The 23,604-nt window shown below is 37.4% G+C and overlaps 1 protein-coding gene across 3 annotated transcripts in view; it reads left to right on the top strand.

Moving 5' to 3' along the window:
* Rps6kc1 (ribosomal protein S6 kinase C1) overlaps positions 1-23,604 on the top strand; it is a 155,111-nt gene that overhangs the window by 7,142 nt on the left and 124,365 nt on the right. For 2 of the 3 annotated variants that reach the window (XM_042681891.1, XM_042681890.1), the window contains exons 2-3: positions 1,760-1,795; positions 15,478-15,598. In XM_042681891.1, coding sequence (XP_042537825.1) covers positions 1,760-1,795; positions 15,478-15,598 — 157 coding nt within the window. Of the gene's footprint in view, positions 1-1,759; positions 1,796-15,477; positions 15,599-23,604 lie in introns of those variants that run through there. The other variant, XM_042681892.1, reaches the window with a different exon arrangement.

The following is a 23,604-nucleotide window of genomic DNA, read 5'->3' as shown; positions in this document are numbered from 1 at the left end:
GACCTCAGCCCTTATTGCTTTAGTAATATTTTTGAATTGGGTTTCCATTTCTTGCCAGTGCCAGCTTTGGACTATGATATGTGACCTAGTCATTAACTTGAAATAACAGGACTCATCACTTTAAATTTCAAACCTGGTGGATTTTAGTGGCTGAACTTTTTGGACTTTCATTTAGAAAAAAACATTACTACTAGCAATCTAGTGAACTTTATAGTAGTTTTGTTTTCAAATTACTACTTACGGCACTGATTACTAACATAGTTTTAAAAGTTAAAAATATTTGGGTCTGAGGTACTGGTACTGTGACACACATGCTTGTAATTCCAGCTATTTGGTAGGGAGGACTGAGGTTCAAGGCTAGCCTGGGGAACAAAGTAGCTAGCTACCATCTCAATGTATAAGTTGGACTTGGTGTTACTTATCTGTAATCCTAGATACTCAGAGATTCTACCTATGCTGGTAATGAAGAAAACTATGTAAAGTCAAATGGTTATGTATTGTCTGATTTGGAGTTGTTAACATTTTGCAGGAGTGGTATATCTTAAGGGAAGCCGAAACATAACATCAAACTAAGAAATAATTTCTCCTGTCACCTGAAGGTCACTTGCATGTGTTATAAATTCAGGAAATCTTTTTGTGGTTTCAGAGTAATATAGTCTATAAAAATGTTAGCCATATCTGAATAAACCTTACTATGGGTGATCCTATGTTGACTGGTTTGGTGGATTGATTATTAATTTACTGGTTATTCATGACTTTTTATCAGTAAAATTTACAAGATGTACTTATAGTAGGGAAAATAAACCACTTAGGTCTGTGAAATAATAATTGTGTTCATATTTAATTATGTGAAAAGTGTATGAGGAAGGAAAGGACAGTGAGAGGGGGGAAGGGAAAGACAAGGAAATGAGGAGGGAGAGGGAGGAGAAAGTAGGCAGGGAGGGAGGGAAAGAGAGACTGGTATTTGAAAGAAATAGTTACAATGAATTATTTGAATAATACATGATTGTTAATTACCTGTTTTAATGTCTTCTAAATATGTATTGTTGAATATGATGGTCTTAAGCTGTTTTGTTTTGTTTTTTGGTGATGGTCCTGAGGCTTGAACTCAGGGCTTGTACACAGTCCCTGAGCTTTTTCATTGAAAGCTAGTGCTTTCACACTTCCTCTTTCAACGTTTTGGTGGTTAATTGGTGATTAGAGTCTCCCAGACTTTCCTGCCCAGGCTGACTTTGAACCATGATTTTTAGATCTCAGCCTCCTGAGTAGCTAGAAAGAAGAGCTGTGGCTCAAGCTGTAGAGAGCTAGCCTTGAGCACAAGAGGCACAAGGACAGTACTCAGGCCCACAGTTCAAACCCCATGACTGACAAAAAATAAAAATAATTAAAATTTCATTGATCTGAATGTAGATTCATATACAGCTGTAACAAATAAGAGACTTCCTTTGTATACAAGTACATTAACTCTATGCTTCTAATTTATACGTAGGCTGGGAAGTGGATAGACAGCTAACAAACAAGAATGTAGTATGGAGTTATTCTCGCATTAATGTAACACATGGACTTAATTTTAGTTTTTTTCCTTAACTGTTATTGTTTCAGATAATTATATTATATAGCTGGATATTTAGTAAGTGACATAGTACTTATTTTTCTTTTGTGCAAATTTAGTTTTTGCATAAATACTATTGAAAGTAATTATATATAACATCTTAAACTTTGATAATGATTAGATATTTCTGTGTATGTTTTGTTTCAGGTTGTTTCACGAAGAAATCCAGAGGATGTTCAGGAGGTAACCTGTTTACCCATATAAAAATTTCATTTTATATATTAGATAAAAATTTAACTACTTTATTGAAGAGATACCCGAATTATTTGTCAGTCTTTGTGTTTGTTGGAGATTGTCTTTAGTGTACAGAATAGTAGCCAAAGAGCCCAATATCATGTAGGTGTTAAGTTTCTGTAGGTATTAGGTTGTATAGAAAGAATTTGAGGAATTATAGTGCTTTTTAATAGTGATAATTGTAATTGAAACTAATATCACTAAGATTGCAGTTTTAATTAAGGGCCACTACCAATTTCAAAATCATTATGTTATTTAATAAAACATAAGTATTTGATAACTAGTATTATTTTAAAAGATCATAATATTCACCTTGAAAATTTCCTTAAGTATATAGCTGCTTCTTTTTAACTTTTTAAGTTCTTTTGCGTTGCTTTCTCTTTTCCCCCTTTCCTTCTCTCTACAACGATAACAGCCTGCTATATCTTCCCTTAAACCTGTACAATTCTCTATTCTGTGTTTATTAACATATATTTAGGAGTCCTTACTGAGGAGTTTGTTTCTTGTAATGTGTCTTGTTTTATGTTCATTTTCATTCCTGCTCATTTTCATTAAGACCCTCCCTCCCCCTTACCATTCAGATGTTTAAAATTGTGCTGTAATTTAGCAGACTTGATTCTACAACAGTATTGATTCTCCCAGTTGAATTCAAATATCTTTATATGGGGTATACACTTTCTTTTTAGACACAGGCCTCACTAATCACTGAACATACCTGGCTTGATTCATCTAAATTGATTGTTACTGGTTGGTGTGTGTATCTCCCCTCTACCAGGTTTAGAAAACATTTTAAGTTTATACATTGCTATTTCTTGATGTATCTGATCTGGTACTTTTTTTTGTCTTATGATTAAAATATGCAATAAAAGCCATGTATAAAAATGGGTTTGAGATCCTTCTCTTCCACAATAGAAAGGAAAAAGGGAAAATTATTGTAATATTGTTATTTTGAAAGGAAAAGATGTATATGCCAGTGAAAGTAATTTCTACCATTGATTAAGTAGTCTGGTTACATACCAATTGAGTGAATGAATTATTCTGTAGAATTCTAATTATGTTGGATTAATAGCCAATACTAGTCTATTGCACTTTTGAAAATCAACAGGTCTTTTAATATTGGAGATAGGTTGTATTTTCTTTGAATGAATTGTCTGTTTGCTGTGCTGTAGTTTGTAGCTTGATGTTCCCCTTTTCCAGGGAGAATCCTGAACCTACTTATCCATGAACACACTCTCTGCCATTTCCTTAATCCTTTTTTGGGGAAAACTCTTTTGTAATAACAACTGGTGGTGAACCATTCATCAGAAAACTCTTGTAAGTGTCTTTAGTTAGACAATTGCATGATCCTTTGTTAGAAGTGATATAAGTTTTTACAAAATGTCTTCTAATGGCTTCTTCAAAGGCAGAATAACTTGAAATTATAATAGTACTCTTTTTTAGTTTCTCATTAATTTTAAACATTGTCATTCTCATTTAGGACAAGAATTTATTATGTTGAAACTTTGTTTCCATTTTTTCCTTTCATTTTCTCTCTGTATTACCTAATTCATTTAGTTATTTGTAATATAGCCAGCCTTCATAGGGATATTGAGGACTATACAGTGTGTGTGTGTGTGTGTGTGTGTGTATTTGTGTGTTTGTGTTTGTGTGTGTATCCTGGAGCTTGAACTCAGAGCCTGGGTGCTTTGTTTTTTGCTCAAGAATAGTGCTCTCAAGGCTAGTGCTCTACCACTTGAGCTATAACCCTGCTTCTGGTTTTTTGTTTTTGTTTTTGGTGGTTAATTGGAGAGAAAAGTCTCACAGACTTTCCTTCCCCAGGCTGGCTTTGAAACATAATCCTCAGCCCTCAACATCTTGAGTAGGTTGGATTATTGGCATAAGCCATCAATGCCTGGCCTATGCTTTTATAATAATACGCTATTCTTAAAATTGGAGAAATGTTGCTGTTTTTCTTTCATGTATACTTTGGTATATACTACCAGCTCTCAATGCTGAAAAATATTCATGTGGAGTAAAATATTTAACATTATTTATGGTTCCTTTTTTCCTAAAATATTTTAGAAAATTCCCTCTCAATTATGTTTATAAGAAAAAATGTGGACAGGCATCAGTGACTGACGCCTGTTACCCGTTGCTACTCAGGAAGCTGAGATGTGGAGGATCACAGGTGAAGGCCAGCCTAGGCAGAAAAGTCAGATTTGTCTTCAAAATGCAAAATTGGGAGCTCCAGTGGTAAACTTCCAACCATGAGCAAGTGAAGTGAGAACACAACACCTTGAGTTCAAGCCTCATTACTGGTGCTTGAACACACACACACACACACACACACACACACACACACACACACACAAAGAGCAAAAATTTTATTGGTGCTTGAACACATACACACACAGAACAAAAATTAAACAAAACACTCCATGAATGGCTGTAGCAGTACAGCCACAATTAAGCTGTGGTTGCTTGCCAGTAGGTTCTCTAGAACATGAGCAGCTTGTGAATGTGTGAAGGATCTGGAGCTGAACCCTCACATTCCGGCTTTTAAAATAATAACCTATAACCACTTCTCTACAGGTAGCATATTTCACAAGTGAGATTTGGGGAAGGAAAAGAACCGCAATAGAACTTTCTATGTATTATACCAGAAATCTCTATAAATTTTATATCTTTTCATAAATAAGATTGTTTTAGAAAATAGGTACATACTTGGAAATGTGTCAAGGGAAAAGAAAAGACTGTTAAAAAGAGGGAAGGAAAATCTGTAAGCAAATAGTATGGTTATGATGGTGATTAGAAGAAAAGATGATCCAGCAAATTTTAAATTCTATGAACTTAAAAAGGATACTGTGAATTGAATTGAGTAATTTTGCTAACATATAGGGATCTAAAATCTGTTGATATCATTAAATATAACTACATGGGAATGAGACATTTTATCTGAAAGTAGTTAAGGGAATGTTTTTAATTGAGTTTTAATTCAATTTGTGGTCTATGGTTGTCACTGGATATATCATTCATATATTTTCTTTTTTTTTTAATTTAATTTAATTTTTTTTGTGAACATACTGTACAGAGGGGTTACAATTACATGGGCAGGATAATGCGTATACATTCATATATTTTCTTTACAGTGACTTTGATGAATAAGAAATTTATACAGGTGTCATTCAATATTGCAGTAGATGTTACACAATGGGAAAGCATCAGATAACAGAAAGTAAATTTTGCATATGTCTTTGGGTACTTTTTTTAGTCTAAAAGTAAGTATTAGTACTTCCTGATGTACTGGAAATATATTTTTGCTCATTTTTTCATTTTGAAAACTTCTGGGACACTTTTAAAGTTTAGTTAAAAGGAGTGAGAAGAGTTGAGTGCAGGTGACTACCTCCTGTCATCCTAGCTACTTAGAAGGTGAAGGTTGAGGATCAAGGTTCAAAGCCAGCTCAAGCAGGAAAGTCCATGATACTCTTACCATCCAGTTTACCATGGGGGAAAAAAGAAACCAGAAATGGAGGTTGTGGCTCAAGTAGTATAATGATAGCCTTGAGCAAAAAAAGCTCATGGACAGTGCCCAGGCGCGCGCACACACACACACACACACACGCACGCACGCACGCACACACACACACACACACACACACATACACACACACACACATACACACACACACACAGTGAGAAATAATGGGGGCAATGGAGGTGATGGTTTGCAACAGTTAGATATTTTGGTCATACAGCCGTAGTATTGTGAAGGAGTGTGAGTGAGAAGATGAGGGCCAGGTGAAGAAGCACTGATCTTTTTGCTCTTATGCTAACTCTTGCTCTGACAGATTCTGTACATGTTCAGACAATCTGATATTTTAATTATTACTGTGATTGCATTGTTAAAATTTCCCTTTAAGTTATTCTTCCATTATTTAAAAATGACCCTAAGTAGGGCTACAGGAATGGCTCAAATAGTAGAGTGCTTGCCCTGCAAGGTTGAAGCCCTGAGTTCAACCTCCAGTACTGCCAAAAGGAAAAAACAAAACAAAACAAAACAAAAACTTGCTATGGGCTGGTGACTCATGCTCTTACTTCTACCTCCTGAGGAGGCTAAGCTCTGGAGGACTGAACTTCAAAACCAGTCCGGGTAAGCAAGTGTGAAGTTCTCAGTTCAAACTCCAGTACTGGCAGGAAAAAAATACCTTAAAAATGAATTTAACTAGAACACCAGTTTCTCTATAAATTTAATTATTTCCATAATCTATAGACTTTTGAATAGCTTTTATGTTCAACTTTCAGTGTCTTTAGTTAACTTTGGGTATTTATCTATTTCATAATGTCATTGACTTTATTACAGAAGACATGGCTTTCATGATCTATCACCCAGTACTACCATTAAAAATATAAAATAGCACATTTTCCTCACAACAAAATTGTGTTCATGTGTGAAGATGAGAAACTACAGAGAAGTGAAAAAAAGATAAGATCATGTGCAATCTTGCCATTCTTATCCTGAGACCTTTTGCTTTTTATACCTTGAGCTCAACTCCCAGCTCAGTAGATCCTCCTCATTCTGTCTTTCACTGATACTATTGGTTCTTTGCTATCAGCATTTGTTTTGTGCTGTGGTGTTTTTTGTTTTTTTTTTTTTTTTTTGGTTGGTTGGTTGTGGGGCTTGAACTCTGGGCCTGGGTACTGTCCCTCAGCTTTTCAGCTCAAGGCTAGCGCTCTACGAGGTGAGCCACAGCACCATTTCCCATTTTCTGGTGGTTAATTGGAGATAAGAGGCTCATGGACTTTTCTGCCTGGGCTGGTTTGGAACGGTGATCCTCAGATCTCAGCCTCCTGAGTAGCTAGGATTACAAGTGTGAGCCACCGGTGCCTCGCTCTTGTTTTAAAATAAAAAAAGCTTCCTTCCTCTGGGCCACCTCACAAGCACAGGATCTTCTGCAACACTGTATTTGGTTTCTTCCTTACTTCAGCCTGGTCCTTTGGTGTTGTCAATTTCCTCATTGTAGAGAAACTTCTCCTCAGTGGTTATCACCTATGTGCGATGGTTCTGGAATGACCATAAGCTCATCTAGCCAAATGTCTACAACTGAACAACAACTTCTCCTTCTCCTCATTCCCCTCCTCCTCCTCTTCTTTCTTTTCCTTCTTTTTTTTTTTTTTGTCCATGTGGGGGCTTGAAGTCAAGGCCTGGACTCTGTCTCTGAGCTTTTTTTGCTCAAGGCTAGTGCTTTACCACTTTGAGCAACAACTCCACTTCCTGTTTTCTGGTAGTTAATTGGAGATAAAAATTTCACTGCCTTTTCTCCCTGGGCTGGCTTTGAGCATCATTGCTTAGATCCTAGCCTCCTGAGAAGCTAGGATTATGGGTATGAGTCACCACAACCTGCTGAACTTCTTTCTTGTCTTAGTACAGCTGCTTCATGGCTTCACCTCAGAGAGTGTCACCAGTAGTGGTCAATTTCCAAAGCCAAAGTTTTAGAAATGTATGCTTGGTTATTCTTCTACCTTCTTTAAAACATTATCCTAGTCTTTCCTTAATTAGAGTATAAATCACCTCTGCCTTCTATCCAGCTGTCTAGAGGAGCCTCTTCACTACCATTCTAGTGCTGCCCCCTCAAGCATTTATCAGCCCATCTTGTGATGTATCACAGGGCTGTCTTGTTTTTCCTAACTAGATAGTGAAATTGTCAGCGCAGGGACTATGTTTCTCATCTCTTCATCTATTGTGGCCATAAAGTGTTTTGAACGAAGTAGGGATGTAAAATACCAAAGTAAATAACATGTGATGCCAACTACTCAGGAAGATGACAGTTTGATGTTAGCCTGGGTAAAATGTTACAACTCTTTTCTGAACTAGTATCTGGGTGGTATGTATATCTTTTCATCCCAGCTATGCAAGAACAGTACAGGTACCTGGATATAAACATGAGACCCTAGCCAAAAATAATTAAAGCAGAAAGGGCTAGCAGTATGGTTCAAGTGGTAGAGATTTTGCCTAATTGAGGTTGAGGCCTGAGTTTAACCTCCAATACTATACCAAAACCAAAATTATATGAAATAAGGGCATTCACTATGTTGTTTCCATTCATGCATATAATGATGTATTTTGATCATGTTCATTCCCTGTGTTACTGTTTCTTTCTTCCACCTTTCCTTTTCCCCTCTGTGATGATTAATCTTGATTGTCAACTAGATTGCAAAATACCTAGGAGATTAATAAAGTGCACTGTGGATGTGTATGATGGCATTTCCAGAGAGAATTAGATCGTGAGGGCTCTGACCTAATCAATTTGATGTATTATGAAATACAATGGCATTATTTGGATGTGGTGAAAAGACGATTGGGCACAGTGGAGGAGGTCACTGGGCACGGTTCTTGAGACTGACTATATGCTGCCCTGGCTTCTTCCGGTGTTTCCCTTGCTCTACTCCTGACTGCCATGAGTTGATCAGTTCTTTTCTTTTGAATACTCCTGGTGTTCTGCCTTGAAATTTTAATTTTTTTGGCTACTTTTAAATACTTATGCCCTAAAATGGGATGTTTTTTTGCAGAAAGGTCCATGGGCCTTTGAACAAAATATATCTTTGAAGCTGTTGCGTGGAATATTCTTCAGCCAAGGGCTAAGGCTATTTGTTTTATGTTACAGTTTAACTATTACTTTTCTTAGCCATTTTGATAATAATATTTGATCCTTCCATTTTCTAGTATCTTTTACAGTTTCTTTAGTGTGTCATAGTTGTCATTATAGGGGTCTTCAGCATCTTTGCTTAAGTTTGTGCTTAGCTATATTATTTTATTTTTGGAGACTGTTGTGAATGAGATCTTTCCTGACTTCTGTTTCAGCAAGTTTGTTAATAGGGTAATAAAAACTATAGTTTTTTTATATGGTAATTTTTTATCCTGCTGCTTTGCTGAAAGTATTTATCAGATGCAAATCAGAGTCTTCTGGAAGAGTCTTTTTATTTTTTAAAGTATAGGATCAGATCACCTGTAATTGGGATACTATAACTTCTTATTTGCTATTCTTCTTTTTCTTGTTCTATTACTCTGGCTAAGAGTTCAGTCACTATGTTGCATAAGAAGCTAAGAGGGGCTGGGAAGGTGGCTCAGTGGTAGAGCAATTGCCTTGCATGCATGAGGCCCTGGGTTCGATTCCTCAGCACCACATAAGCAAAAAGAAAAAAAGCCAGAAGTGGTGCTGTGGCTCAAGTGGTAGAGCGCTAGCCTTGAGCTGAAGAGCTGAGGGACAGGGCCCAGGCCCAGAGTTCAGGCCCCACGACTGGACCCAAAAAAAAAAAAGAAGCTAAGAATGGACATTCTTGTCTTGTTTCCAATTTTCAATGAAATGCATGTTGTTTTTCTATTAAGTATAATGTTCACTAACAGTTTGTCATACATAGACCTTATTTTGTGCCAGTACTGAGCCTTGTATGTTTGGTCTGTTTTTTCAGGTCTTTGCTGGTACTCTATTATTTGAGCCATGCCCTCCCTCCCTTCCCCCACTTCCCCCTCAGTTGTCTGGAAGTAAGAGTCTTGAGGATTTGTGAGCCCGGGATGGCTTTGAACTATAATTTTTCAGAGCTCAGCCTTCTGAATAGCTAGGATTATAGGTCAAGCCACCGCAATGCCTGGCTGATAGTTTATCTTTTTTAATGTTGAGGAATGATTCTTCTTTTCCTACTTTATTATTTTTTCTTTTTAATCATTGTTTAGTTTTATCAGACCTTTTCTTCATCTTTTGAGATGCCATTTTTGTTCTTTATTCTAGATATGTGCTCTATAAGGTTTTATTGATTACAGCATTAATAGAATGAGACTAACTTGATCATAGTGTATGATCTTTGTTCTCTTACTGAGTGACTTTCTCTCTCTTTCTTCACTTGATTTGTTATACCCAGGGGAATTTTACTGTTACATTTCTACTCATCTATAATATATCTAATCAGTCTTACTCAGTCTTATTCCCTTTCCCCTTTTCCCCCTTCTTACAACAATTTCAGGTCAGGGAAGGTGGCTCAGTGGTAGAGTGCTTGCCTTGCGTGCATGAGACCCTGGGTTTGATTCCTCAGCACCACCTAAGCAGAAAAACCTGGAAGTGGCGCTGTGGCTCAAGTGGTAGAGTGCTAGCCTTGAGCTGAAGAGCTGAGGGACAGCGCCCAGGCCCAGAGTTCAGGCCCCACAACTGACAAACAAAACAAAACAAACAAAACACAAAAACAATTTCAGTAGATATCCATGTTCAGTTTTAGTCGTTGTAACCTATTTTATTATCCTTAAGTAATTGCACAAGTTGCAGGAATTCCATTGATGTTTACATCAATATTCATAAAGGAATTTGGTCCTTAGTGTTCTTTTTTTCTTTATTCTTACCCATTTCTTTATTCTACAGTATTGGAATTGTAGAATGAATTTGGATACATTCCTCCTTTTCTATTTGAGGGACTAGTTTGAAGAACATGGTGTTGGTTCTTTAAAGTTTTGATAGAGTTTGAAGAACATGGTGTTGGTTCTTTAAGGTTTTGATAGAATTTAGCAGTGAATCTGTTTAATCACGGGATATTCTTTAATGAGAGGCTCTTTATTACTGCTTTAATCTTATTTGCTGATTGTAGCTATGTTTACATTTTTTCTATCTTCTTGGTCAAGTTTTGGTAGACCAGTCATATGTAGAGATTCATCAATTACTTCTAGGGCTTCCAATATACTCGAATGTAATTTTTGAAAATATTTACTAATGGTCCTCCAGAATTCAATGGCATTGATTGCCAGGCTCCCCTTTTTATCATTTATTTGTTTTATTTTATTTTTTTTGTCAGTCATGGGGCTTGAACTCTGGGCCTGGGCGCTGTCCCTCAGTTCTCCAGCTCAAGGCGAGCGCTCTACCACTTAGCTACAGCACCACTTCCTTATCAGTTAATTTTTAAAATTTGAATTTTCTCTTTCATTTGGTTTGTTTGGCTATGAGTTGGTCAAACTTGTTTATCTTTTCAAGGACTGGACCATTCCATCTATACTTTTACGGTCCATTTCATTAATTTCAACTAATTTGGGTCTTTATTATTTCTTTTCCTCTACTAATTTTGCATAGAGCCTTTCCTAAGATGTGTGATTATCTGAGCTGTTATCTTTGTTTCTTTTCTTTTTTTTCTTTCTTTCTTTTTTTTTTTGCCAGTACTGGGACTTGAACTCAGGGCTTAGGCTCTGTCTCTTAGCCCATTTGCTCAAAGTTGACACTGCCACCTGAGCCACACATCTACTTCTAGCTTTTTGCTGGTTAATTGGAGATGGGAGCCTCATGGACTTTTCTCTTTTAACCTATATCCTCAGATTTTGGTCTTTTGCGTAGCTAAGTATGAATCCCTGGTGCTTGGCATGCCTTCCTCATTTCGGTGTAAGATTCCTTTAATTTCCTCCTTTCCCTCTCCCTCTCCCTCTCCCTCTCCCTCTCCCTCTCCCTCTCCCTCTCCCTCTCCCTCTCCCTCTCCCTCTCCCTCTCTCTCTCTCTCCCTGTCCCTCTCTCTGTCCCTCTCCCTCTCCTTTTTCCTCTCCTTCTCTTTTCCTCTCCTCCTCTCCCCTCCCCTTCCCCCTCTTCCTTCCTTTTCTTTTATGCTAGTCCTTGGGCTTGAACTCAGGGCCTGGACACTGTCTCTGAGCTTTTTTTCTGCTCAACACTAGCACTCTACCACTTGAGCCACAGTGCCACTTCCAGCCTTTTCTGTTTATGTGGTACTGAGGAATTGAACCCAGTGTTTCATGCATGCTAGGAAGCACTCTACCACTAAGCCACATTCCCAGCTCTTTCCTGCATTTCTTCATAGTGCTTTTGAAGTACTTTAGTTTGTGTTTACTTTGAAAAATCTTTATTTCTATACCAATTCTAAAAGGATAAGTTTGTTGGAGATAGTAATCTTGGTTGGCAGTTACTTACTGTCAGGGCATGAAATGCATTATTTCATATTTTCCTTGTTTTTAGAGTTTCTACTGTGAGATTTGATGTAATATTTTGGCTTTTAATTAAGTTGGGTGCTGCCCCTTAGCTTTTTGCTCAAGGCTAGCCTTCCCCCACTTGAACCGCAGCTCCACTTCTAGCTTTTTGGTAGTTAATTGAAGATCAAAGTCTCTTGGACTTTCCTGTTGAAGCTGGCTTCAAATCTGAATACTTAGATCTCTACCTCCTGAATAACTAGGACTAGAAGTTTGAGCCACTGGTGTCCAGCTTAATAAATTGGCATTTTTTTCAATTTCAGTTTAGGTATTCTTTCTTAGTTCTGTAATGGTACTTTTTTTTTTTTTTGGGTCCGGTCGTGGGGCCTGAATTCTGGGCCTGGGCGCTGTCCCTCAGCTCTTTTAGCTCAAGGCTAGCGCTCTTCCACTTGAGCCACAGCGCCACTTCCGGCTTTTTTCTTTTTGCTTATGTGTTGCTGGGAATCGAACCTAGGGCCTCATGCATGTAAGGCAAGTGCTCTATCACTGAGCCACCTCCCCAGCCCCTGTAATAGTATTTTAACTGTAATGTAATATGACTTGGAGAATTGCTTTTCTGGTCATGTTTGTTTGGGGTTCTAAATGTCTCCTGAACTTGGATGTCTATGTCTTTCCCTAGATTAGGGAAATTGTCTCCTATAATTTTATGAATAGGTTTTCTATGCCTTTAGTTCATAGGCCTGTTTGTTCTATCAAATGGATTCTTAGGTTTGACTTTTCATTCATGTCCTAGAGATGTTGAAAGTTATGATCATGATTGTTTTTTTCTTGTCTTCTGAATATTTCTTTATCCTGATCTTTAAACTCTGTTGTTCTTGCTTTTGCTTGATCTAATGAATAGGTAGAACTTCGTGTGTTTTATTTGAAACATCTTTGAGGTCATTGATCTTTTTTTTTTTTTTTTTTGGTGGTAATGGAGGTTTGAACTCAGGTCCTTGTGCTTGCCAGTAGGTATTCTACTACTTGAGTTATATCCCCAGCCTTTATGGATGTCAAAAGTTATATTTTTTACTTTTAGATTTAATTATTGACTTATAAACCTTTCTAGAAATCATATTGCTTGCTTTTAAAAATTTTTTAAATTGTGGATTTTCTTAACAGACACCCTTTTCTTAGAGTTACTCCTTAGTATGACTCAGAAATGAAACAAATAGCAATAACAAAAACAATAAAAAATCTGCATATATTTAAATATAGTAGAAAATAGAAACAAGGTTAGGATCAGGAATTAAAAAGTATGAAAGCTGAAGATATTAATAAAATAAAGGGGGGATAGGGCAAAGAAAATAGGAAATAAGATAGGAAAGGAGAAGTAAAGTATATGGGTTGAAGTTATAAAGGAAGAAAATGAGAGAAAACAATGAACTAGGGAAAACTATCAAAAACCCAAACAAGTAGACACAAAATGCTTGTTCTCCCTCAAATGACTCTTACCAGTTGAGGCTGAGGACCCCAGGGTTGGGGGTCCTCTTGCCTCAGAGACATTCCAGTGCATGTTTGGTATGGGGAAATTTCCAAATGGAGGCTGCTTTCCACCAAATATCTGTGGCCCTCTGTGAGTAGTCTGTGCTGGAGGGGAAAGGCACTGGATGCTGAGAGATCCTACATTCCTTATCATGCAGTTTTCTGTCATAGCACCCTCCACCCCAACTTGTATTTTCACATAGTCGTCTCTGAATTATTTCAGCTGCATCCCCAATAATCACCATTGACCTCTCACACTTCCCACCCAAGTAGATCTGTGTCTATGAACCTTGAGTCCATGTCTTAACCAGTTTCCTAGGCCAACTCTAATTCTTGGGTGGTTGCTCACTTAACCAGTGGAGAAGAGAAGGTCTTTGGGGTTCAGAGATAGAAAAATACAGAATCTTTCCTCTCTTACATTTGACTGTAATTCCTTTACTAATATGATTCAGTACTGTAATACCTACAGTAAGCCAGGAAGTACATGGGCCTTGCTTGCACATCTGATTGCTGCATGGATTGCAGATCTCTGGTCTTAAACCACATTATTGCAGAGTGCCAGCTGGTGTACCTTTGTAGTTCTCTGAGTCTTTCCTTTGCTTTTCCTTGTAGCCTCCCTTCCTCATGGTACCTAGCACTCTATGTTAGCCTCTGTTGTTGCTTTTACATGTCTAATGTTCATTTGGTCTCTGTCTGGAATGTATTGTTTCCCTTCCTTTCCTTTCTATGCCACTCACTTCTGTCAGCAGCAGAGTTTTTGAGCTTTGTTTTAGAGACCTGGAAAGTGCTGGGTACCTCTAATCCTGTCTTCTCAAACTCTAGCAGGTATCTCTTAAATAGCATCTGTTTACCTGCCTGGCCTAATGTTTAGTCATTAGCATTGCAGTGCCTTATACGTGAAAACATTTAGAATTTATTAGAAAGGAAGTGACTAGTTTTCAGAATGACAGGAATTTAAAAACTCATTTTCTCCATTTTGTGGACACTGAAGGGCTGGCCAGTGAGTTCAGGGCTATGTGTCAAGTCCTTTTTACAAAGTGTTTTTTTTTTCTTTTTCTAATTTAATTTGAATAAGGTTAAATAGTTCAAACTGATGAAAGCAAATCTCTTGTTATTTGGTTAGTCTAGATGGCTATTTTGTTTTTGTTTTTGTGCTGTCCTAGGGCTTGAAATCAGGGCATTGGCACTGTCCCTGAGCTTCTTTGACTCAAAACTAGTGCTCTACCATTGGAGCCACAGCACTACTTCTAGCCTTTTCTAAGTAGTTTATTAGAGATCAGAGTCTCACAGACTTTCCTGTCTGGGTGGCTTCAAACTGTGATCCTCAGATCTCATACTCTTGAGTAGCTAGGAGCTACTCAATGCCCATTTATAAAAATATATTAGTTTAAATAATTTTCTGATCAATATTGGCATCCCTAGAAACGTTATTACTAGTTTAAAGTGATATTTTTGAAAAAAATTATGAAGTTAATATTAATTACTTGCTATACAGCCACTTCAGTTTTACACATTTTATATGTATCCATTAAGCAGATATTGTATATGTCCTTTATATTTAAAGATTGCCTTAATTGGGGCTGGGAAGCTGGCTCAGTGGTAGAGCGCTTGCCTTGCATGCCTTAGGCCCTGGGTTCGATTCCTCAGCACCACATAAGCAAAAAGAAAAAAGCCGGAAGTGGCGCTGTGACTCAAGTGGTAGAGTGCTAGCCTTGAGCTGAAGAGCTGAGGGACAGCACCCAGGCCCAGAGTTCACGCCCCACGACCAGACCCAAAAAAAAAAACCAACAACAACAAAAAGATTGCCTTAATTGGTTACTTTGTGTTTGTAAGCATGCTATGTTTGAAAGCTATATTTGTCATCTAACTCCAGGCCAATAGTAATTGGTTTTGGAAGTGATTAGATGACATTTTATATAATATGGATTTTCTTTGTGCCACGTTGAATATTTTTCCAGTTACGAATAAAATAATACTTGTTTAAAATGAAACTTTAAAAATCAAATGGAGGAGTATATTTTATACTTTAAAGCAGTATCAGTTCATTTTAGACAGTTACTCTATTTAGTTAGAAAGTATGTTTGCTTTGCTTAGTAATTTTGAACACTATAGTGAAATTATGTGTGGCTTAGATATTGGAATTTAAATGGTTTTGCTGTGGAATACACATTTCTTTTTTTCTCTTTAGATAATCGTTTGGAAGAGATATAGTGATTTTAAGAAACTGCACAAAGAACTATGGCAAATTCACAAAAACTTATTTCGACATTCAGAATTGTTTCCTCCATTTGCTAAAGGAATAGTGTTTGGTAAGTGATTGTTTTGATCACTTTTTTTTTTTGTATGTTTGTCGGTGTGGGGCTGAACTCTGGGCCTGGGCGTTGTCCCTCAGCTCTTCTGCTCAAGGATAGTGCCCTACCACTTGAGCCACAGCACTACTTCCAGCTTTTTTCTGCTTATGTGGTGCTGAGGAATCAGTAAGTGATTGTTTTGAAAGTATAATTTTTAAAAAGGGAGTAGCTAACTTTTTGATTAGTCACTGGTGCTCAGCTATTTTTAGTATTTTTACTGACCTATTATCTCTTAGATTTACACTCACTCTGTTGCACTTCTTTTGTACTTCCAGTCTTTTTTGCTGGCTGTTTTTTTTTAGCTTCTGGCAAAAGGGAGAATTAAGAGGGAGAGTGAATGCTGGGTACTGGTGGCTCATGCCTGTAATCCTAGCTGTTTATATGATTTTATAACCAGTTTTTATAGTAGGGTTAAAAAAAATAGAACGTTTATTTAAAAGTGGAAGTAATATATAGACTGTCCGTAGTGATGTACCCCAGACCTGGGAGTCCAAGGATTGTTCTTATGCCAATAAAAGTCTACCTTATTCTAATAGCTACATAGATAGGTTCTGTTCTTTGTGGTTACATACAAAGGTTCTATTCTTTGTATAATTTATTAGCTAAATTTTACTAGTACATTATTTCTTGTGTTTTTTGTTGTACTGAGGTCCTTATTTGTATATTGTTGTGCAATATATTTAATTAGGATAAAGTTATGGGAAATAGAATTGCCCAGGTAAGGGTCATGCATATTTTGGTCATTTTTTGATGTTTATTACTGTACTGTTTTAAAAATAATGATAACACCAATATCTTCCACATTGGAGTAATTTTCAAAATTAAAACAATTTAAAAAAAAATGTTTTTTTTTTTTTTTTTTTTGGTCGTGGGGCTTGAACCAGATCTGGGCTTGGGCGCTGTCCCTGTCCCAGCTCAAGGTGAGTGCTCTACCACTTGAGCCACAGCGCCACATCTGGTTTTCTAGTGGTTTATTGGAGATAAGAGTCTCATGGACTTTCCTGCCCGGACTGGCTTTGAACCGCGATCCTTAGATCTCAGCCTCCTGAGTAGCTAGGATTACAGGCGTGAGCCACCGACTCCTGGCTTAAAACACAAAATCAAAACAGGAACATAGCTAAGAAAATGAAAGCCTAAACACATTATTGAAGAGTGTACAATAAAACAGTGGTCACCTGCTTTATGTTTTCCATCTTCTAGAGATAACTGAATTTTAATCTTACCTGCTTTTTCCTTTCTCCTTTCTATTTCTCCTTTCCTTTCTTTTTTCTTTCTCCTCTTCTCTCTTTTTTTCCCTCTTCTCTCTTATCATCTCTTTCCCTTGCCTGTCTCCTTTTCCTCTTTGCCAGTGCCTGCTTGACTGCCTGCTTGCCTCCCTCTCTCTCTCCCTGTCAGTTCCTTTCTTATTCTCTTCTCTTGTTTATCCATCTTCATCCATCCTCCTGCCTTCCTGCCTTCCTGCCTGTTTGCCTTCCTGCCTGCCTTTTTCTTTTTCTTTCTTCCATCTGTGTTTTTCTCCCTTCGCCTTTTCTTTCTCTTCTTTTTCCTTATCTCTGTGTCTCTGTCTGTCTCTCTATCTCTCTGTCTCCATCTCTGTCTCTGCTTCTCTGTCTCTCTCTCTTCCCCCCTCCACTCCTGCCTTGACTCTTCTTTTTTTTTTTTTTTTTTTAATCTTTAAGCAGATTTTAATGAAACAATATAAAATCCAGCCAGTTTGAAAAAAATACATTATCAATGTTAGGTATATACCATGTTAGCGATTAACAAACATCACAAAGTTGTTTCCTGAAATGTGACACAAAGATGTTCCTATAAATGCTTCCAGCTGCTTTTAATCATCTTTGGAATACTCATACCAGAAAATTCAGTTTACACATCACACCTCATCAAATTTTTGGCTAAAGTTTTTAAAGCTTTTTAATTAATAAATTTAATAATTTAGGATAGCATAAAATCTGTAAAACATCTCTTAAAAAACATTTGCTTTTACTTAGAATTTATTCTAAAATCATAATGGTATTAACCATCTCAGCTGAAATTTACAATACAATTTTTACATCCATTTATATTACATAGGTTTCCAAAGAAGACAATTCTAAGCACTAAATGTGCATATATGCAATCCACCATTCTCTGAGGTTCCTGCCTTGACTCTTCTTTTTAAAATGTTTATTTCCATACTTGTAATGGTAAACTTTTACCTTATGTTTTGAACATATCTGTTGACTTGCAATTCTGATGGGTAAGGATATAAATTACTTACATTGTTTTTCTGTATTATTACATAGTGTATTTAGTTTCTCTATTGACTATATACCTCTATTTCTTATTTCCTAACTGAGGATAATATCACTTATCTTTGTAACAACATTATATAATATATTTTGGCCTTCCTTTAACCTATTCAGTTGCTTTTTACCACTTAACTTTTTTTTTTTTTTTTTTTGGGTCCGGTTGTGGGGCCTGAACTCTGGGCCTGGGCGCTGTCCCTCAGCTCTTCAGCTCAAGGCTAGCGCTCTACCACTTGAGCCACAACGCCACTTCCGGCTTTTTTTTTCTTTTTGCTTATGTGGTGCTGAGGAATCGAACCCAGGGCCTCAGGCATGCAAGACAAGCGCTCTACCACTGAGCCATCTTCCCAGCCCTCCACTTAACTTTTGAAATATGTACTCATGTTAACATTTGTCAGTTTGCTCAGTAATAATTAAATATAATATATGATGATTCTAGAAGCTGATAGTAAATAATATAATAACATATTTTTATAATTATTCAAAATAACTTCATTATAGAGTCAGATAATGTAACACAATTACTTACTGTTCTCCAGTATTTAACTTACTGTTCTCCAGTATTTACTTGTTTATTTTATTTTATTTTTTTTGGGTCCAGTCATGGGGCCTGAACTCTGGGCCTGGGAGCTGTCCCTCAGCTCTTCAGCTCAACGCTAGCGCTCTACCACTTGAGCCATAGCACCACTTTCGGCTTTTTTCTTTTTTCTTATGTGGTGCTGGGGAATTGAACCCAGGGCCCAAGGTATGCAAGGCAAGTGCTCTACCACTGAGCCACCTTCCCAGCCCCCACCAGTATTTACTTGTAATAACTACTTTGCCAACGTATGAAAAATATTTTAGTGACGTACTTTTGTCTTATGCTATATCATTAAATCAAATCACATCACATTTTAGTTTATTAAATATTTAGGCTATTCCTTTTGTGATAATCAGCCTCTAAGATAATCACCTACAGTCTTGGATTTCACATCTTTGTGTTCTACTGTCCCCGTCCCAGATTGTACCTAGGTTGGCCCTGAGACCAATAGCAAGTATATCATTTCTCAGATTTATTTACAAAAGACTGGCTTTTCCTTTTAGTGTCCTCCTCCCTCCTCATACACACACAGCTTGTTCTGAAGAATGCCAACTTCCCTATTGTAAGAACACTGGCAGCCTATGACAAGGAGTACAGGCCTCTAGCCAACAGCCAGTAAGCATGAAACTTAACATAATCAATTGAATGAATTTAGGAGCAGTCTCTAGTCCCAGTGAGCTTTGAGATGACTACAGTCTTGTGATTTCTAACAAATCCATGAGGGGCTTGGACTTAGACCACTTGGACATACCATTTACCTTAGATCTCAACTATGTGAGATAATAAGTATAGATGTCTATACTAAATTTTAGGTTGATTAATTACGTATCAATAACTGCATTACAAATTTTGTTACTTTGAAGTCAAGTGCTGGTGTGACAAAAACTACATACATGGAGAGTGGACTTGTAAGGAGTTATAGGCTAGGTGTGTGTGTGTGTGTGTGTGTGTGTGTGTGTGTGTGTGTGTGTGTGTGTGTGTGTGTGTGTGTGTGTGTGTGTGTGTGTGTGTGTGTGTGTGTGTGTGTGTGTGTGTGTGTGTACTGGGGCATTCAGCTCAGGGCCTGGGTGCTGTCACTTAGCTTTTTGCTCAAGGTTAGCTCTCTGCCACTTGAGTCATAGCTCTACGTCTGGCTTTTTGGTGGTCGGTTGGAGATGAGAGTCATGACATTTTTTTTGTCTGGGCTGGCTTCAACCATGATGATCTTCAGATATCAGTGTCCTGAGTAGTAAGGATTACAGGTGTGAGCCACTGGTGTCTAGCTAATATGTGGGCTTTGAGGAGAGATAATGAGTGTCTGAAGTGCTTTCAAGAAGTAACTCTAGGAGTGATGTGGGCTTGCTAAGACTGCAAGTGGAGACTATAGGAGTTGGATAAATGTTACTAGAAAGTAGAGGAAAGGAGGGTCCTTCTTTTTTTTGGGGGGGGGGAGGGTGCGGTCGTGGGGCCTGAACTCTGGGCCTGGGCACTGTCCCTCAGCTCTTCAGCTCAAGGCTAGCGCTCTACCACTTGAGCCACAGCGCCCACTTCCGGCTTTTTTTCTTTTTTGCTTATGTGGTACTGAGGAATCGAACCCAGGGCCTCTGGCATGCAAGGCAAGTGCTCTACCACTGAGCCACCTTCCCAGCCCAGGAGGGTCCTTCTTAAGTTTAATAAAAGTTTAGCAACAATGTTGCATATAGTTATATGGAAAACATACCAAATAAATTGCATGATATAGCTAAGGAGATTTCCAACCTGTGTTCAAAATAGTTGTAGTTTTTTGTGTTTTTTTTTTGCTCCTTATAATAAAATGTGAGAGAAAGAAACTAAAGGAAGGATTATTAAACAAAAAGGATCTAGGATTTATTTTGGAAATGCTTAGATAACAAGAAAAAGAAAAGGCTGTAGAACAAAAGTCAAATCCAGGACACTGTGGGCACACATAATCTAAAGATGAAGCCCAAGATGAACTATTTTTTATGACTCCAGAAAGATTTAGTCAAACAAAATACTCTGTAAAGAGAGTAAGACTGTGCCTTTCAGTCCTTTTAACATAGTAGGGCTTCAGGGAAGTAAAGTGTAAGCCTTAGAGGCAAATATTAGGTGAAAAGCTCTAAGTGTTAACTCAGCAGAAGCTGAAGTTAGACAAGGGCTGAACCTAAGATTTGTGGGTATAGCAGTTGTCTAATTGAGTGAAGTCCAAAAACAGTATCAGAGGCCTACCAATACATAAAAGCAGTTACATCTACAGAAGCATTGCTAGCAGGCACTGATAGTCTCAGATGTAGTACAAAATGAAAGTCCTCCCAAATTCTATTGTCAGGAAACAGACCATTCTTGGATTGATATTTCATTTGTGTTATTTGAAGTTAGGCTCCTTTATTCTGTAACATTTTTGTAGCCTTTATGTTTTTCTAAAAATTACATTGATATTAAAAAATTAAAAAATAGACTTCAAAGACATCAAAAGGAATAAAATACTTAAGAACAAGTTTAAGAAATACAAGTTTTGTACAGTTAAAACTTTAACACATTGTAAGTAGTAACCACAGAAGACCTAAATAAATGGAAACAATCTATTTTTATGGATTGGAAAACTATTATTATTATTCTATTATTATTATTATTATTAATTTACTGGTCCTGGAGCTTGAACTCAGGGCCTGGGTGCTGTTCCTGAGCCTCTTTGTGCTCAAGGCTAGCACTCTACCACTTGAGGCACAATGCCACTTTTGGCTTTTTCTGAATAGGTTATTAGAGATAAGAGTCTCACAGACTTTCCTGCCTGGGCTGGCTTCAAACTGCAAACCTCAGATTTCAGCCTCCTGAGTAGCTAGGATTATAGTCATGAGCCACCAGCACCTGGCAAGACTTAATATTTTTAAGATAATAAACAATAGAGTACTTGACAAATTGTCCTACAGATTCAATGCAATTCTATCAAAATGTTAGCTGACTTTTTTTTTCAGGGAAATGTCAAGTCAACACTAACATTCATAAAAAATGCAAGACACCCTGATTCGCTGAACAATCTGGAAACAAAGTCTGCAGGACTCCAAAACAAGGTTGAGGGACTCATATTTTGTAACTTAAAAGCGAACTAAGTCTGCATGATGCTAGTGTAAGGACAGATATACAGATAAATGGAGTAGAACTGAGAGTCCAGAAATGAACCCTTTATTTATGTGGACTTGGCTTTTCATGTTCCAAGACAATTTATTAGAGAAAAAAGAAATTTTTTAACAAACAATGTTGGGACAACTGAATGCAAACTTTATCATGTTAAAGTAAGTAAGCCAGATTCAGAAAGATGAAGGTAGAATGTTCTTCTCTCATATGTGAAATCTAGACCATATTTGTATGTCTAACTGTATTTTGAGCTATGTACATGGACATACTGAATGATTGTAATTGTAGGTCTGTTTAGGGAATAAAAGGAAGAAAGAGAGGGAAAAAGAATGATGAAAGCGAATAATATTGAAATACAGTGGCTTATTATTATTATTATTATTATTTTTGTGTGTGTGTGTGTGTGTGTGTGTGTGTGTGTTAAGACCAGCTGGTGCTGGTCTTAACTCAGAGCCTCGTGCTCTTCCTTGGCTTTTTTGCTTAAGGCTGGGACTCTGCTATTTGAGCCACAGTCTCAACTTCTGTTTTTTTGCTGCTTAATTTGAGATAAGAGTCTCTTGGATTTATTTGCCTGGGACTGGCTTTGAACTGGGACCTTCAGATCTCAGCCTCCTGACTAGCTAGGGTTATAGGTATGAGCCACTAACACTGGGTTACTTTGGCATTTTTTTTTTTTTTTTTTGTCGGTCGTGGGGCTTGAACTCTGGGCCTGGGCACTGTCCCTCAGCTCTTCAGCTCAAGGCGAGCGCTCTACCACTTGAGCTACAGCGCCACTTCCTACTTTGGCATTTTTGAAGAATACTTTCTCCCTGACCTTGTCAGAGTATCATATGTGAAAGCGTATGATGCCCATCTGCACCTCAGTTGTGATACCAATTTATTTGTGTCAACTGGCCAACTTTTCTTCTTGATTTGTGGCTTCCATACTAAGTTATCACAAATTTGCTGGTTTAGAACATTAGAAGTTTATTGTCCTATAGTTCTGAGGGCTACAAGTTTTGGAATTAGTATTGCTGGGATGAAATTAAGTTGTTGGTAGGGCCACACTCCCTCCAGAGGCTTGGGAGAATTTGTTTCTTTTTTCTTTCATATTTTTAAGCTGCCTACATTTCTTGGTTTGTGGCTATGTTACTTGAATTTTCAAGGCCTCCATCTTGAAACCTCTTTGTGCTCTGTGTATTACTCTTTGAAATCTCCCTCTGCTCCTCTTACAAGGACACTGGAAATGGCATTTAGTGTACTCCCTGGTAATCCAGAATAAAAGCTCCATCTCAAGATTTGCAAGGATTCTTTTTGCAAAATAATATAACATTTGGAGATTTCAGAGCTTAGGACTTGATGCCTTTGGGGAGACACTTTTCAGACTACAAAACTTTGAGTATTTTTCATTTCCTTTCTTGTAGCCAGCTAGTAAGTAACTTTTTAAGGCCATGCTTTTCTAACAGAATTGTCCCTTAGGTTTAGTATCCATTGATGATGCTTGCATGAAAGAATGTGTGAGGTTTCCAAAATAATGAGTTTTCAATTTTGACATCTCCATATTTGATATTACTCTCCCCTCTCTCCTTGTGGATGTGTGTAGCTATAATCTTTACATCCATGAACCTATCCATGCACTTAGGTATCTGTACATATGTATGTAGCTATACAAGTATATTGATATCTCTCTATATTTGTGTGTATGTTCATCTGGACCTTATTGATTTGGACTTGCACTCATTTTTTTGTTCCTGGTAGTCTAGAATTCATTAATGTGCCCAATTTTGATGCTTAAATTGCCCATCTTCAACCAGTCTTTTTAACTAGTTCTGTGTTTTTGCAACTCCTATCATATTCTTTTGTATTTCAGTACTTTTGATTTTTTTAATTTAAATTTAAATTTTATTGTCAAGATGATGTACATAGGGGTTACAGTTACATAAGTAAGGTATGAGTACATTTCTTGTTGAACTTGTTACCTCCTCCCTCATTTTTTCCTCCCA

Source organism: Dipodomys spectabilis, unplaced genomic scaffold (genome assembly GCF_019054845.1).
Source record: "Dipodomys spectabilis isolate Male_0828 unplaced genomic scaffold, ASM1905484v1 ptg000069l, whole genome shotgun sequence".
NCBI lineage: Eukaryota > Metazoa > Chordata > Mammalia > Rodentia > Heteromyidae > Dipodomys > Dipodomys spectabilis.
The sequence above is the reverse complement of the archived record's forward strand: the minus strand, read 5'-3'. Positions and strand labels throughout refer to the sequence as shown.